General features: G+C 49.0%; 7 protein-coding genes across 7 annotated transcripts; 1 reads left to right on the top strand and 6 right to left on the bottom strand.

The window, feature by feature from the left end:
• Positions 1–309: 309 nt before the first annotated feature.
• On the bottom strand, positions 310–799 carry Triagg1_2516 (uncharacterized protein; the record flags this gene model as incomplete). The annotated part of the gene is made up of 3 exons (XM_062896706.1): positions 310–429; positions 517–584; positions 703–799. 3 exons carry the CDS (start codon positions 797–799, stop codon positions 310–312), a joined length of 285 nt encoding a protein of 94 aa, XP_062758728.1.
• A 651-nt stretch (positions 800–1,450) lies between these two features.
• Positions 1,451–2,804, bottom strand: Triagg1_2515 (uncharacterized protein; the record flags this gene model as incomplete). The annotated part of the gene is made up of 3 exons (XM_062896705.1): positions 1,451–2,172; positions 2,244–2,520; positions 2,565–2,804. The coding sequence occupies 3 exons, from the start codon at positions 2,802–2,804 to the stop codon at positions 1,451–1,453; spliced, it is 1,239 nt and encodes a 412-aa protein (XP_062758727.1).
• Positions 2,805–3,671: 867 nt separating this feature from the next.
• Triagg1_2514 (uncharacterized protein) lies at positions 3,672–4,601 on the top strand (the record flags this gene model as incomplete). The annotated part of the gene is made up of 1 exon (XM_062896704.1): positions 3,672–4,601. The coding sequence occupies one exon, from the start codon at positions 3,672–3,674 to the stop codon at positions 4,599–4,601; it is 930 nt and encodes a 309-aa protein (XP_062758726.1).
• A 1,176-nt stretch (positions 4,602–5,777) lies between these two features.
• Positions 5,778–6,784, bottom strand: Triagg1_2513 (uncharacterized protein; the record flags this gene model as incomplete). Its single annotated transcript, XM_062896703.1, has 5 exons — positions 5,778–5,902; positions 5,957–6,320; positions 6,377–6,409; positions 6,476–6,564; positions 6,628–6,784. The coding sequence occupies 5 exons, from the start codon at positions 6,782–6,784 to the stop codon at positions 5,778–5,780; spliced, it is 768 nt and encodes a 255-aa protein (XP_062758725.1).
• Positions 6,785–7,377: 593 nt separating this feature from the next.
• Positions 7,378–8,535, bottom strand: Triagg1_2512 (uncharacterized protein; the record flags this gene model as incomplete). The annotated part of the gene is made up of 4 exons (XM_062896702.1): positions 7,378–7,505; positions 7,588–7,692; positions 7,759–8,400; positions 8,460–8,535. The coding sequence occupies 4 exons, from the start codon at positions 8,533–8,535 to the stop codon at positions 7,378–7,380; spliced, it is 951 nt and encodes a 316-aa protein (XP_062758724.1).
• Positions 8,536–8,792: 257 nt separating this feature from the next.
• Positions 8,793–10,289, bottom strand: Triagg1_2511 (uncharacterized protein; the record flags this gene model as incomplete). The annotated part of the gene is made up of 1 exon (XM_062896701.1): positions 8,793–10,289. One exon carries the CDS (start codon positions 10,287–10,289, stop codon positions 8,793–8,795), a length of 1,497 nt encoding a protein of 498 aa, XP_062758723.1.
• Positions 10,290–11,211: 922 nt separating this feature from the next.
• On the bottom strand, positions 11,212–11,874 carry Triagg1_2510 (uncharacterized protein; the record flags this gene model as incomplete). Its single annotated transcript, XM_062896700.1, has 1 exon — positions 11,212–11,874. The coding sequence occupies one exon, from the start codon at positions 11,872–11,874 to the stop codon at positions 11,212–11,214; it is 663 nt and encodes a 220-aa protein (XP_062758722.1).
• Positions 11,875–13,526: the final 1,652 nt, after the last annotated feature.

The following is a 13,526-nucleotide window of genomic DNA, read 5'->3' as shown; positions in this document are numbered from 1 at the left end:
AAGTCATTCAATGGAATGCGAAACGGCACATGCTACAGACAGCTACCTAGGTAGGTATCTAGGTACCTAGGTGTAGTAGGGCATGACCTGCTAACCGAGGCGTCAATGCGATTCAAAGTCCAGGTTGATCATCACAAGGTTGGCCACGGCCACCCCCAGGGCAATGCAGAGACAGATCTCTTCATGGCCGATTTATTTATTTATTCTTCATGCTAACTGGCATTCTATCCCAAGAGCCATGCGTCTCTAGCAACATGCATAACGCTCGCAACATGCCCCCTTCCACTTCAACCCCGAGGCTGGTTGTAATCAGGTGTATTTGGACTTGAGCCCCTCGACAAACTCAACGTACTTCTTCTGTGCCTCATCGGGGTCGGTGATGCCCTCCTCCTCGTAAGCGGCCTTCCACGCCGCGTACTTGGCCTTGCCCTGCATCACAATCATACGTCAGCACCATAAACGCGTACATGGGAGTGCAGTGCAAGCATGGGGAGGGTTTCTCGTCACGCAACGCACCTTCATGTCGAACATTCCAGGCTTGGAAGCCGACTCCAAATCGAAGCCCTTGCCAATCTTGAAAAGAGCTATACAAAACAAGTCAACACATTGCACTCGCCACAAACTCCATGTACTTTTCAAAAGCTGCCTTGGGCCGCCCAGCTCAAGCACGGCCATGGGTTTCCAAAGGGGTCGTTCGCGTACCGTAGAGGCGAAGGAGTTCGTCGTTGGTAGGCTTCTGGGTGAAAGCCTCGGTGGCCTGCTGGGCCTGCTGAAATTCGGGGGACTCTGGGTGCGACATGACGACTTGAGTTCTCTCGGTTTCTTGGTGTTAAATTTTTTGATGGCGTATATAGCAGTGATGGAGAGAGAAAGTGGTCTGATGAGGATGGAGAGAAGAATTGAAGCTTCTTGGTAGCTTTTGGTCCGGGACAGCGGGGTAAAGCCGAGCTGAACTAAGGTAGCAGTTTATAAGGGGAAAGGGCCAAGGGAGGGGCAAATGACGAGCATGAACGCTTTGTTGGGGCTTTGCGATTGGCTTGTTGAGGGTCACGTACAGAGCGGCAGAATCACATGTTGGAGGCATCTGCAGCCCAGGAGCATTACGAGTATACAGTAGCTCACATGGACGCAACGCCATGAGTTTGAGCATGAAGCAACAGTACAGAATCTCATACTCGTAGATTCTTAGTAGGTTTGAAAAAGAGGTGCTTCTTTGTACGCGCGAGGCGAGGCCAGGCCAGGCCCGGATCAAGCCTGTCCGTCTACTCATCTCGTAAGCCGTGTTGAAATTAAACTTCACCTTTGATTAACAACCTCATCTATACATGTACATTTATATACCGGCAAACCATCAATCAACCAATCTCGCTGTCTGGTTCACGCGCAAAAACAACCGCCCCAGCTAAAATACCCTCAGATTCCACCATCCATCGAACCCCCAACTACATACTCAACCCCTCTTCTCGTCGTCAATCTCTCTCTGCAACTGCTCCAAGATTTGCTCTCGAGACCTCAAGTGCGCTTCTAGGCCATCCACTTGCTCACGGACCGTCTCCAGGTCATCTGATATGCTCTTCAGGTTTCCACCAACGGCACTTTTGCCCTTGCCCTCTTCCAAGTCTCTCAGCTCCCTTCGCTTGTAGTCAAGAAGTTGATCCAGCTCTCGCTTGACGAGCGCCGGCTTAGAATCACGTTTGCCGCCCTTCCGCCGCTCTGCAATTTCTTCGACCTTCTTCATCTTGTCCTCCAGGTCCTGCAGTTGGCGCTTGAGCCTCACTTCCTCCCAATCCTCCGTCTTCTCCGTCGAGAAGTCGGTGCCTGCCGTCTTGAAACCGCTGCGTCCGAGTCTTGTCAAGTATTGATCGCCGAACTTGGCCTTGCGTCCCGTCGCTGTAGAGTCATCTGCCTTGGTAGCCCACCGTGATGACACTCCGCCCCTTTGGTTGTCGACTTGGTAATCGATCTGGTTGCGCTCAAAGCTCGACCGCAGTGAGGCGGGTACTGTGCGGGGAATTCGGAAGCCCTCGTGTCGGTTGTTTAGAATGTGGAGGAATGCAAGGCATGCATCCTTGTTGATGCTCGATGAGGCAGATGGGTTGATGAGGTTCCAGGCAGATCGAACGTCGGTGTCGGGAACGTCCAACGACTCATAGAGGTCTTCGAGGGAAGTGACTACAAAATCCGGTCAATCTCTGTCGCACCCGCCCAAGCCAGATAGAAACAGGGAAAGGGGGGCGTCTAACATGATACTTCTCCTCGCATGTCTCGGCTCTCCTGATATATCTGCTCGTACTTGGCCTTGTCCTCGGGCTTCATATACCACTCGAATCCATCTTTCAGGCCAGGGGTATCGTCTTCGTCCTCGACTTGTTCAAACTGCGGCTGCTTCCCCGTGATGGCTTTGGTTGCCTGCACAAGATGGGCTTTCGACTCGGGGATCATCCAGTCAGGGAGCGTCTTTGGTACATCGGCAAACTCCTGGCGCACGCGAACAAGTTGGTCAGTTTCTAATCCGGCTTGCTAGGGACGGACGCGTCACAGGCCACGCAGTTGAAGTAGCTTACCCCGTTGAGGATATCAAAGATGAGTCGCATAGCGACGCAAAACTCCTCAAAGTCTAGGTTTCCATCGTTGTCGACGTCGGCCAGGTCCCAGACCTTTTCAAGCTGGTCATCGCGAAGGCCACTGTTCTTGAGGACGGGCGCAGCCTGTTCGCCGGTAAGGAACTGCCCGCCTCCTGTCCTGTCCACGAAGATGTTCCAGTATGTTTCAATTTCCTTCTGCTCGATCTTGGGAGGAGCCATCGTTTCGGAGCTCGGATCCGAGGGGTTGGAGATTCGGGGGTTGGTTCAATCAACGAGTTGGACACGCAACTCCAGTCGCCGGTCGCAGCCAAAAAAGCGAATGCGGAATAGCAGGATACCAAAGACTACGCAGAAAACTCGCGAGTCGCGAAACCGGCGGCAATAGACGGTAGTGAGTGAAGGGGCGCAGGACAAAGGAGCAGTGCAGTGAGTGACGAAGCTTGGTGATGCCAAGTACGGAGAGCCCATCTGTAGGTACTTTCCCTTTGTACCTGGACGCTACTAAAGAACGGGGGCGCATGTACCTGAGCCCGGATTGGCGGAGTCTAGGGCCTCATTTGGTCACTATGCGAATGTGCATACAAGTCTGTGCTTGTAAACAAGATGAATGAGAAAAAAGATGTCGTATTATATAAATGGTATTAATGCATGCGGATTAGTATTGACGAACTGATTTCAACAGAACTTGTACATGAGAATACGACAAGAGAAGAACCACTTGTACCTGTACCTACCTCCTAGTACCTGATAACATCAAAATGCTCGTACTGCACTGTAGCGACCCAGAGCCTGCTGAGCCGTCTGTGCCTGTTGGAATTTAGAGCCTGACCGCACAATCGGGCAGCCAATCGCATTCGCCCAGTCTAGCCCCACGAGGCCGCCAAGGGTCCATGCCAGATAGAGGAGGGGCTTTTCCCTTTCGGCAATTGTTGGTTGGGGCATAATTTCATTTCATATTTAATCTTGATACCCATCGCCACTCAAGGCTGAAGTGAAGCGCTCTTTTTCTTTTCCATTGCGAGGCGTCGAACAAGCTCTTTCGAGGCCAATTCAACTCTGCGCAACAACAAAAACATTACGTTAGCCATGTCGACAACCACCACCACAACGACAGCGGCGCAGCCCATTACGGCTGAGACCATCCTTCGTCTCTTCCCCGACATCGACACCACCAGCGAGGCGCTTTCGGGCCACGATGAAGAGCAGATCCGCCTGATGGACGAGGTCTGCATCGTAACGGACGACAACGATGCGCCAATTGGCACCGCAAGCAAGAAGATTTGTACGGAACCCCTCTCTTCTCTCTTCTCCCTCTCCATCCAATTCCAGGGACGAGTACGGCAACTCTCTCGACTAACACGAGCCCTTCTAGGCCACCTGATGACCAACATCGACAAGGGACTCTTGCACCGTGCCTTTTCCGTCTTCCTCTTCAACGACAAGAACGAGCTGCTCCTCCAGCAGCGCGCCTCTGAAAAGATCACCTTCCCAGACATGTGGACCAACACCTGCTGCTCCCACCCTCTGAGCATCCCCACCGAGACGGGCGCCAACCTGGTCGACTCTATTGCCGGAGCCAAGCGCGCGGCTCAGCGCAAGCTGGATCACGAGCTTGGCATCAAGAAGGAGCAGGTCCCGTTTGAAAACTTCCGCTTCTTGACCCGAATCCACTACAAGGCTCCCAGCGACGGCAAATGGGGCGAGCACGAGAGTACGAGACTGAGCGGTCCCATCTACAGGCCATGTAATGGAACTCGAACTAACGATTTCTCTCAACTAGTTGACTACATCCTCTTCATCAAGGCCAACGTCGACCTCAACCCCAACGAGAACGAAGTGCAGGCCACTCAATATGTCACTGCCGATGGCCTCAAGAAGCTGTTTGAAGACCCCAGCCTCAAGTTTACTCCTTGGTTCAAGCTGATCTGCAACTCGATGCTCTTCGAGTGGTGGGAGAGCCTTGATTCCGGACTGGACAAGTACACCGACGAGCAGGAGATTCGACGTATGCTGTAATGGATTGGATACGAATACGATGGCGGAAGGTTCATAATACGAAAGAGCGAGCGAATTCGAAAAAGACGTGCATCATTTTTCATCTCGAATAATACAGCGCTAGAAGATGAAATAGAATGCCGGGGTTACATGTGCTGATGTAATGGTCCTCCCGTCGGGCCCTTGATCGTTGTTAACTTCAAAATATAGTACATATCTAGAGAGTACATGCAGGTAGAATCAGATGCCCAAGCGTGATGACCACGATGGCAAAGAGAATTAGTCAAACTGATATCCAGCTGATCCTTTGCGATGTCCCCCTTTAGCTGGAAACCGCTTTACTCAAAACCCGCAAGTCAATCATCTTGAATATTGATGAAGCATGTGAAAGGTCGTTATACTAGGTACCTAACAGGTGGCCCTCTAGTGGAGTCCGTCTTATGTACATGCTCACTGACGCAGCATGAATCATTTTGACAAAATTCAATGCAGGAAAAGGGTCAAAGAGTTGATGGTTGCTTGTTCAAAACGAGGCTGTAGCACCGCAGTAAGCGGCATCGTACTCGTATACGAACTCGTATAAGAGATGGCGTGCGATGGGAAAAGCAACTGAGCTGCGCTACCCTGAAACAATCTGGAGAAAAGAAGGCCTTCGAGAAACCCTGACTCCAACCCGGCTAGACAAATAAATTATAGATGAAAGGTAAGATGCCGGTTTCGGCAACGGATATTGATACTTGTATGCCTCTCTCTTGACTTGTTTGTAGTAGTTAGTTGGAGGATGGTATTTGAACTCAGACACCAAAGACACCAAACCTACCAGGATGACTTTGCAGGCACATGCATGACGGCGTTTGGAACAGACTGACGTCGGCGGTTGGACGAACAATATGCAAGTCAAAACGACGGATTAGTAGATGAGTAAGAGACGAGGCGAACGAAGTAGGTCTACGTTCAAAAACGACCCCCAAGTAGACGAATTACAGACAACGGCAGTTATCATCTATGGGGCAGGGGTTTAATCACAACCACGCAAACTTGGCCATGGATAGCAGCCGTTTATATCATCATTTCCCAAAAAGCGAGAGTTTTTCAGTTACAGTGACGTGGAGAAACGGTGCTTTTATACCCTATCCATACTCCAAGCATATATGCCCCCTTTCCATCATTTTTTGTGAATGACATGATGTGATGTGATTATTTGCCCGAGTGTTTCCTCTCCTTTGCCATCTCGTCAAAGAGACTCCCATCGTAAAGCTTTCGGATATCTTCCTTCTTCATGCGCCCATCTTCAGGCCAGAGAAGGAGGTAGGTTGTGAACCCTACGTCAATATTAGCCATTGTGCGTCACCCACCCGGAGAGTCGTTATACAAACATTCAATAGAAACGGCTGCCCAGCCAAATGGATCTGCTAGTAACCTCTGGCCCTTGAGCATGTTCCATACATCCCGTACGGTGATGTAGTCCTTATCGTCCGCGTACTTGGAGAACATGTCTTCAAACTTTTGAGGCACGAAGCGACCTTCATTGTCGTATGTTCCACTATCGCTTCCATGCTTGGTCTTGTGAATATTTTTGAGATGGATGCGGAAAAAAGGATCGGGGAGGAGTCCGGCGACGGTCGGGTAGGAAAAGGCGAGGTGAACAACAACTATGGCGATGGTGCAGAACAGGAAATTAAATCCTAGTGCGTGGAGGCCTTTGAAGGTGTCCAGAGGCCAAATAATACCGTCTTTATCCTGTATCGTAGTTAGAAGGTGGGCTAACCAGAAAGACGGGCGTTAAATTCTCTTACACGGTCAAAGTAGTCACAGTGTTGTTGCAGGACCTGTTCAATATCGCGCGTCAGTTTTTGAGCTTTGCAAAACACTCATGATACGAAATGTTGACTCACAGTCTGGTTTTGATGCTCCTTTGCCCAGTTACCAGCTTGCGAGCCTTCCGGCTGGTCGTACGTTGCGGCTATATTTGCTCTCGGCGTGCCTACATTCAACTCTCAGTTACGATGCCAGAAATATGCCACTTGTCCATCTCTTAATCACCTACCAGTATGAGAGAGCCTCACATCTCCTTCTGGCTGAAGAAAAGGTTTTCGCTGAAGGGTGATTGGCGCAGCATGGATGTGGCTGGTCACCGCATCTGATTTTGAATTGCCCTTGGAGTCGGAATCGATCCCGTTCACCAATGCCGCCTTGTAATCCATTATGACTTGTTCCTTGTATGCTGCGGGTTACCCGAAATGAATGATGAGTAGATGTAGGAAGAGATAAGAGAAGAAGAGCAGTTTAAATTGATGTGGAGGAATGAAGCAGCAGAATCGTCGGTGTCTATTTACACGAAAAACGTTATGTGACGTGTATTGAATCGTCTTCTATTCCGCTATGACGACATTGTGAGTTCATCATTGGAGTTTGCAGGAATTGCTGGCAAAGCTTAAGCTTGAAAATAAGCAGTTGAGAAGAAACATTGAACGGACGCGGAAGTGATCACCCCGACGTCATAATGCGGAATGTTCCAGGTCTTGCGCCGACAATGTTTTACATCACATTATGAAAAACTGAATCAATATCAGAAATTTATCATGTGATTATGAAACAAACTTCATCTAATGCACAGGATTGTTGATGAAAAGTTGCGTGCACTTTGGCAAAGTTCCAGGTATCTGCGGATGAGTGTATTCACGACGGCCAGTCACCGAAAGCTTGAATGGTATGTAAGCCACATTTACTATGCTATTGCAAGCGACATGGTATACATATAATCAAGCGTCCAAGATAAATGTATAGAGAGTGGAATTTAAGCTGCCTGCTTCGTCAGAGCTTCACTAATACGCCAGAGCTTTTCTGCCTGTGCAGCATCAACAGCCCCCGGCAATAAGCCCTCTTGTGTCAAGACTCCGTCGGCCAAGTAGTAGCCATCCTTGTCTAACAAAACATGTTAGTATTTGATTAGGTTGTACGAGGAAAGTTGAGCTGCAGGAATGCTACCACGAGCTGAGCAACGTACTGGATAGTCGAGAGTCGAAAGCGGCGATGATTCCGGTCGAAGATCCCTCAGCCAGGGTCTTGGCCTTGATAGCCGAGTTCAGGTTACCGTTGTCGTCGATCCAGCCTGTCTCAAATTAGAATCCTGGCAACTAAGGAAACACAGATAATGAAGAGTAGGCGAGAAACACACCGAGGGCCTTGAAATCCTCCATCGGAACGCTCCTCGTCAGGCCTGTGGTGACAATAACACCGGGGTCAACGCTGAAAGAGCGTAAACCCCGCTGGCCAAAGTGCTGGACTAAGCCAACTGACAAAAGCACATCACATGCTTTGGAATTACTATACGCCCTCCACTTCTCATAGTCTTTGCCGTTGTTGTACGACAGGTCGTCCAAGAAGGAGAGACTGGCGCGGGATTGAGCTTCGCTCGAATAGGTCACAACGACGCCGTGCTCCGAGGCGAGCAGCTTCTCGATCAATAAGTTGATGAAGAGAAAGTGTCCGAGGTGGTTAACAGCAAATTGCATCTCGATATCGTCCTTGGACTTCTCATATGACGGCACAGCCATGACGCCGGCGGTACAGATCATGGCATCAAGAACCGTAACAGAGCTGTTTACCTCGGCGGCAGCCTTGCGGGTGGCTTCCAACGAGGAGAGATCAAGCACGATGGGCTGCACGACGGTGCCTTGAAGGATGTCTAGGGACTTGATTACATCTTGCAGCTTGTCGGCCGCTCGACTGGCGATGAGAAGTTTGGCCGGCTTCTGAGCTAGGATGGCTCGAGCTGTGTCGGAGCCTAGAGAATTCGGACTGACACCAGTTACAAGAACTAAATGCCCAAAATCAGCAAAAATAGATGTTGAAGAAGAAAGGGTAAAAACGACTGACTCGTCTTTCCGGTAATGGCATCCTTGAGAGCCGTGGCGGCCTCGTCAGATGTTGTATGGAATCCAAACTCTGCCATGTTGATTGTTGTTTAGTAGATATTGATTGAGACCGTTGCTTTTGTGCCATCTTTCTCAGTAGTATAGCTGGAAGGGTCTTTTTATATCCAAATCCACGTCAATTTGCTGTCCCCAAAAGTGATGACGCTATCACCAACGCGAGCGTAAGCAACACCAAGAACATCGCTGACGGCGATATCTTCAGTCCGATAATTCCGCATGAGTAATTCAAGTGTATATACTGATTTTACTTCAAAAGTGAAAGCATCATCATTTCTTAATCTCTCATAGATATGTACTCTCCCCGTTGTGCCGCCCACCACCGCGAGCTATGCCACAGTTCACCATCTTGTCCACCAACAAGCCACTTCCATTTCCGCAAAAACCACTCTTTTGCTTCCCAGCTGTGGCTATCCCACGGCGTGCCGTAATCCATACCATTCTGGCCGGCGGAGCCCCAGCACACAAGCCCATCATGCAACATGAGATCCAGACACAGATCATCCTCGTCCAACAGAGGAGGATCCGCCGCCAGAGCGGCCAAGGCACGCCGCCGGAAGGTGGGAAATGGCAATGCATCAATGTAGGGGTGATGTGATATAGTATACTGAGACGAAATTGGGCGTAAGCTAAAGGGAATATTTTCATCTTGCGTCGCTGTAGAAGTATTGGCGTCTTCAGCTGGGCTGTTGGCGCAGAAAGGAGATAGACTGTGCTCGTCAAGAAAAAGGCCAAAGTCAAATCCAAGCGAGCTAAAATTAGTAAACAGAGCTGCGAAATAAGAGAATCTCGCGATTCGAAGTGCATTGCGGTAGGGTGAATAAGATGTCGCGGGCGATATGGCGAATCTCATCTCCGATAGTCGTGCTTCCGTCTTATCTGGGTCACTGCCTTGAAGAATTTGGTCTTCGATATTGTTTGAGTTCGTCTCAGCCAGTAGTAGAGATGATATCACATCTACAAAACTGAAATCGCCGTCTTTGGCCAGTTGAGCGAGGAGACGTCGCGTAGACTGGGGAAGAGTTTGAAACCACTTGCGGATGAGCTGTGGGTTTCTGATGAGCGCTTTGCCACTGGGCCGATGGATGTGTATGTCTTTGCAAGTATGCGATCTTGAGGCCGAATACATAGATGCTGATGTATTGACAGAAAGGAGAGAGGATGACGACGTTGCAGTAGCAGTATTATCGGAAAACCCAGCCGTAGTTGATGTTGATGCGTCCAGTGTGACCATGCTCGACAACTCTCTTGTATCAGTATTATGAAGCATATCAGAGAAGCTTTCTGTTGGATTGTTCTCTAAGACTGTTGGCAGGCCCTCGTCGGAACTGATCTGAGGTAAGGTCATCATTTCAACATTGAGCGAACTGGTTGCTGGATCATCTAGCCAAACGTTGGTATTGTAGTCCCAAGCGTTCAAGCTGTAAGACTGCGACGAATCGATAGCAGTAGACGTCAAAGCAAGTGTCTGCAAAGATGGCGAGCTTTCTATCCGCAAGGGATCCGCAGTCGTTGGAGGCGTCCCTGCAGTCCTGTTAGGAACTGACTCAGGCTTATTGTACCCGGGCTCCAAGGAGGCAACTTTGGCTTCCAGCTCTTTCAATTTATCTCGTTTCCGTTGACGATACGCCCTCTGAGCTCTGCAGTTTTGCATACGCCTCTCGGCTGAGATTGGCTTGTTTGGACGTTGCCTTGATTTCCTTTGCGCGGGTGGTTTTCCAAGGTTGGATTCGTTGCCAACCAGCTGCGGAACTGCGTCGCTTCGGCTTCTCATGCTGGCCTCGATGCTTTACTCTCCTGCCACGCTTACTCTGAAGGTATTGTGCGTCAATGGCAGCCAAAGCTTGGTACGTTTGTGGTTGACTTTTGATTACGATTCATTCAAATGCCGATGAATACGCTGCTAACATGAAAGTAGTTGTTGAAACCTGGGATAGGAGATTCTTCTTAGACCCGAGCAAGAAAGTTGAGTTGGAATGCTTACGAGAAGACCAAGGTGCTTACGGTTCGGGATTTGCTAGGAGTCAGCGTAGCTTTCAAGTACCATGGCGCTCATCATAGCGCATATGTCCACTAAACCGCCAGAAATATATACTTCCAGGTACTCGGTGCGGCACCCGGAGTTAAGCATACGAGAGTGCCTCGTTCATCGGCACTTGGAGTATTTGGCATGCATTTCAATATCGATTTCTAGGCGACAAAATATAAGAGCGCGATTTGTGGTATAATTAAGATGATATCGGCTATCTAAGCAAGAATTCAATTGTTTGCTTAGCCGTCCAAGTACAGAATCACTGGGCAGCGTATGTATTTGCAACCCGAAGACAATTTCCATAACCCACATCCTCTGCCGACATCAAATCGTTGCCATCATAGTACGCAGCTATCATACAATGGATAGCACATGGCCGTTTAAAAGAAAAAGGTAGGTTTCATTAGGCCTCGAACATTACTTTCACGTACTATGATGTTTTCTCTTATAACTCGTATGAAAGTCGGTTTACACTGAGACGACAACATATCCAATTTCTCCCCATATTATCCCATGTGGCATGACTCCTACAATCAAGTAAGATCAATATCTGCGGCACCATTTCCCTGTAAACTGATTCATTCCATCTGTTCCATTGGTAATATGCTATTAACCAATAACAAGGCTGGGATGAGTACAGATATAGTAGCCAGTAGTACGTAGCCTATTCGTTATACTCTGGAGGCAAATGCACACATTGGCATACGCCAAACTTGATCAATCCAACGTTAGTAAAAGCGTGTCCAAGTTTGGCAATATCATCTATCCAACTACTCACACGAAAATCGGCGTCCATGTTTGAAGCCTTGGATACGTGTAGGACAGCGTAGGCTTCCGTATCAGATCTGGGGATGTCTGCAGTTTCCACCCTTTGGAGCTTCTTAACACCGCGAGAATCCAGCGTGAGTCGAACAAACGGCAGTTCGTATCCTATGTCTTTATGAACAATATGATATTGGCCGCGTTTCCAGAAAAGTACCTGCTCGAGAGGACAGGTACTGGGGACCGTAGGAGCAGAGTTCATCTCTGTGGCAAGCTGCAGAACAGAGCAGAACCTGGCAACAACGTGAGAGGAGGTAGGGTCAAGGTCCCAAATGTCTCTCAAGAGATTGAGAGGCAACGTCTCAAGCCCAAGAAGTTCGAAGACGATGTTGAGCTGCTGGGACGCGACCGGGTCGTAGTGTTGCTCGACGCGAAAGCTGGTCCTTACAGGAAATATTCTTCTGGCAGCCACCCATAGTCGCGCGTATTTGTCGTCGGCATGACAATATTTGTTGAAAAGGTGGAAGCAATCGGCGTGAATTGTCACAGCTCCTAACTTGTTCATGGAACATCTGCTGCAATCCGCATCTTTGCAAAATTCAGCACGCTTTCCCTGTTTAACAAGCTCACCTTTTTTGAAAAAGGGAATCTTGTGTATTGCGCCTTGAAATGTCCTGAAAAGACGGAAATGGACTAAGATTGCTTGTCAGCGTGCCATAATTCTCCCCCAGCACACTGCGAGGATTCCTTTTTATTCGCACTTGCAACGAGGTTATCTTTACTTCTTACAGGCCTGTTGCAGGCACCGCAGTGAGCGTAAACTTGGAGGTGAGGCCTGAGGCCCGTGTAGCCGCGAGACGAAGCTGGTGATGCGGACATGCTTGGTAGCTTATAGCAGCTCTTTCTGAGGCGATAGATCTGGGCCTTGACGTGACCGTAATGAAGACGATGTCGGTTTCATTTTGGAGAGGGTTCTCGAAGAAGGATGCTGAGTTGTGTCGAATTCTGAGAGCTGAAATCTAAAACGACCTACCACGTAGAGAAACTACCACATGTACTTATTTAAACACAATATACCACTTGGATTTTGCAAACTCTGATAAGCTGGACCCAGTGCCTACGATGTCTAACTTTCTCAATTCCGCTCTGGCTGGCACTGTCGGCCAATTGTATATGCCTCTCTGCAATGGGGTATTTCCATGTATCTCGTGCATGGAGAAACTCTGCTGAATTGTGGTGCATGGCGTGGGACTCGAAGAAAGCACCGTCTTAAACATGTTAACGATTCGGCGTCTACATACATGTACCTGTATTTGCAGTGTCGATCAAAAAGGTTTGACTCGACAAAATCGTGCCGGCCACCAGAAGATGACTGCATCATGTACCTAGGCTAGGCAGCTCCCGAAGCTTGAAGCAAGAGAGTCCAAGGTACGTGTATATTTCCCTAAGCCACCCCTAGATCTTCTGGAGATCCCGGCTCTATACACGTATCGATACGAATGGCTGATCGAAGACGTTTGTGATGTTTCCTGACGGATAGGTGGAGAATAGGTAGAAATCCGGCGATGGAAATCGATCATTTTACGGTTTGGCGGAGATTGGCTCGAGATGTGGTGGAGATTTGAATTCCGTTGTCGATTGGTGGAGCGAGCAAGTCGTGCGTCACATGCGAAAAAGAATGGGAGGGAATAAGTCTCTCAATCTCTGTCTCTCTCTCGATCTACTCCGTATCTTTAGATGCCTATCTTGAGGCGTCGTTATATTTCCCTCGTCCAGCCACCTGCCGAGTTTCGCACAAACACATACATGTACACTGAAACAGGGTTCTTGTTCTCCAGCCAAAAGATTAATATTCTTTGCTTCGCCGCGACGGCCAAAGTTGCCTTTCCATCTGCGTATGGTTTTAGCGGCAGGACGGACTCCGGAGCAAATATTTCGTCGGCCATTCCGGGCAAAGCGGACAATGAAGTATACGGTCAATATGACGATGCATGTCGATGGATCCGATACTTTGCAGCAACCACAGCCTCACACATCATAGACTGGATGAATATGTCGATACTAGCAGTGAAGACGAGACAGAAATCGTATGCGCTGTAAATCATTATTATTCATTGCCCGGGTACTCTGGCTTACTTGTCCATCAATATCATGTGCTGCGAAACCGTGGCCTTTACAGGGCCCTTGTGCAGGTCACCCGCCCACATGCGCTGAGCT

Source organism: Trichoderma aggressivum (assembly GCF_033847375.1).
Source record: "Trichoderma aggressivum f. europaeum strain CBS 100526 chromosome Unknown scaffold_006, whole genome shotgun sequence".
Classification (NCBI taxonomy): Eukaryota; Fungi; Ascomycota; class Sordariomycetes; order Hypocreales; family Hypocreaceae; genus Trichoderma; species Trichoderma aggressivum.
Note: the sequence above shows the minus strand (reverse complement) of the source record. Positions and strands in the feature narration are given on the sequence as shown.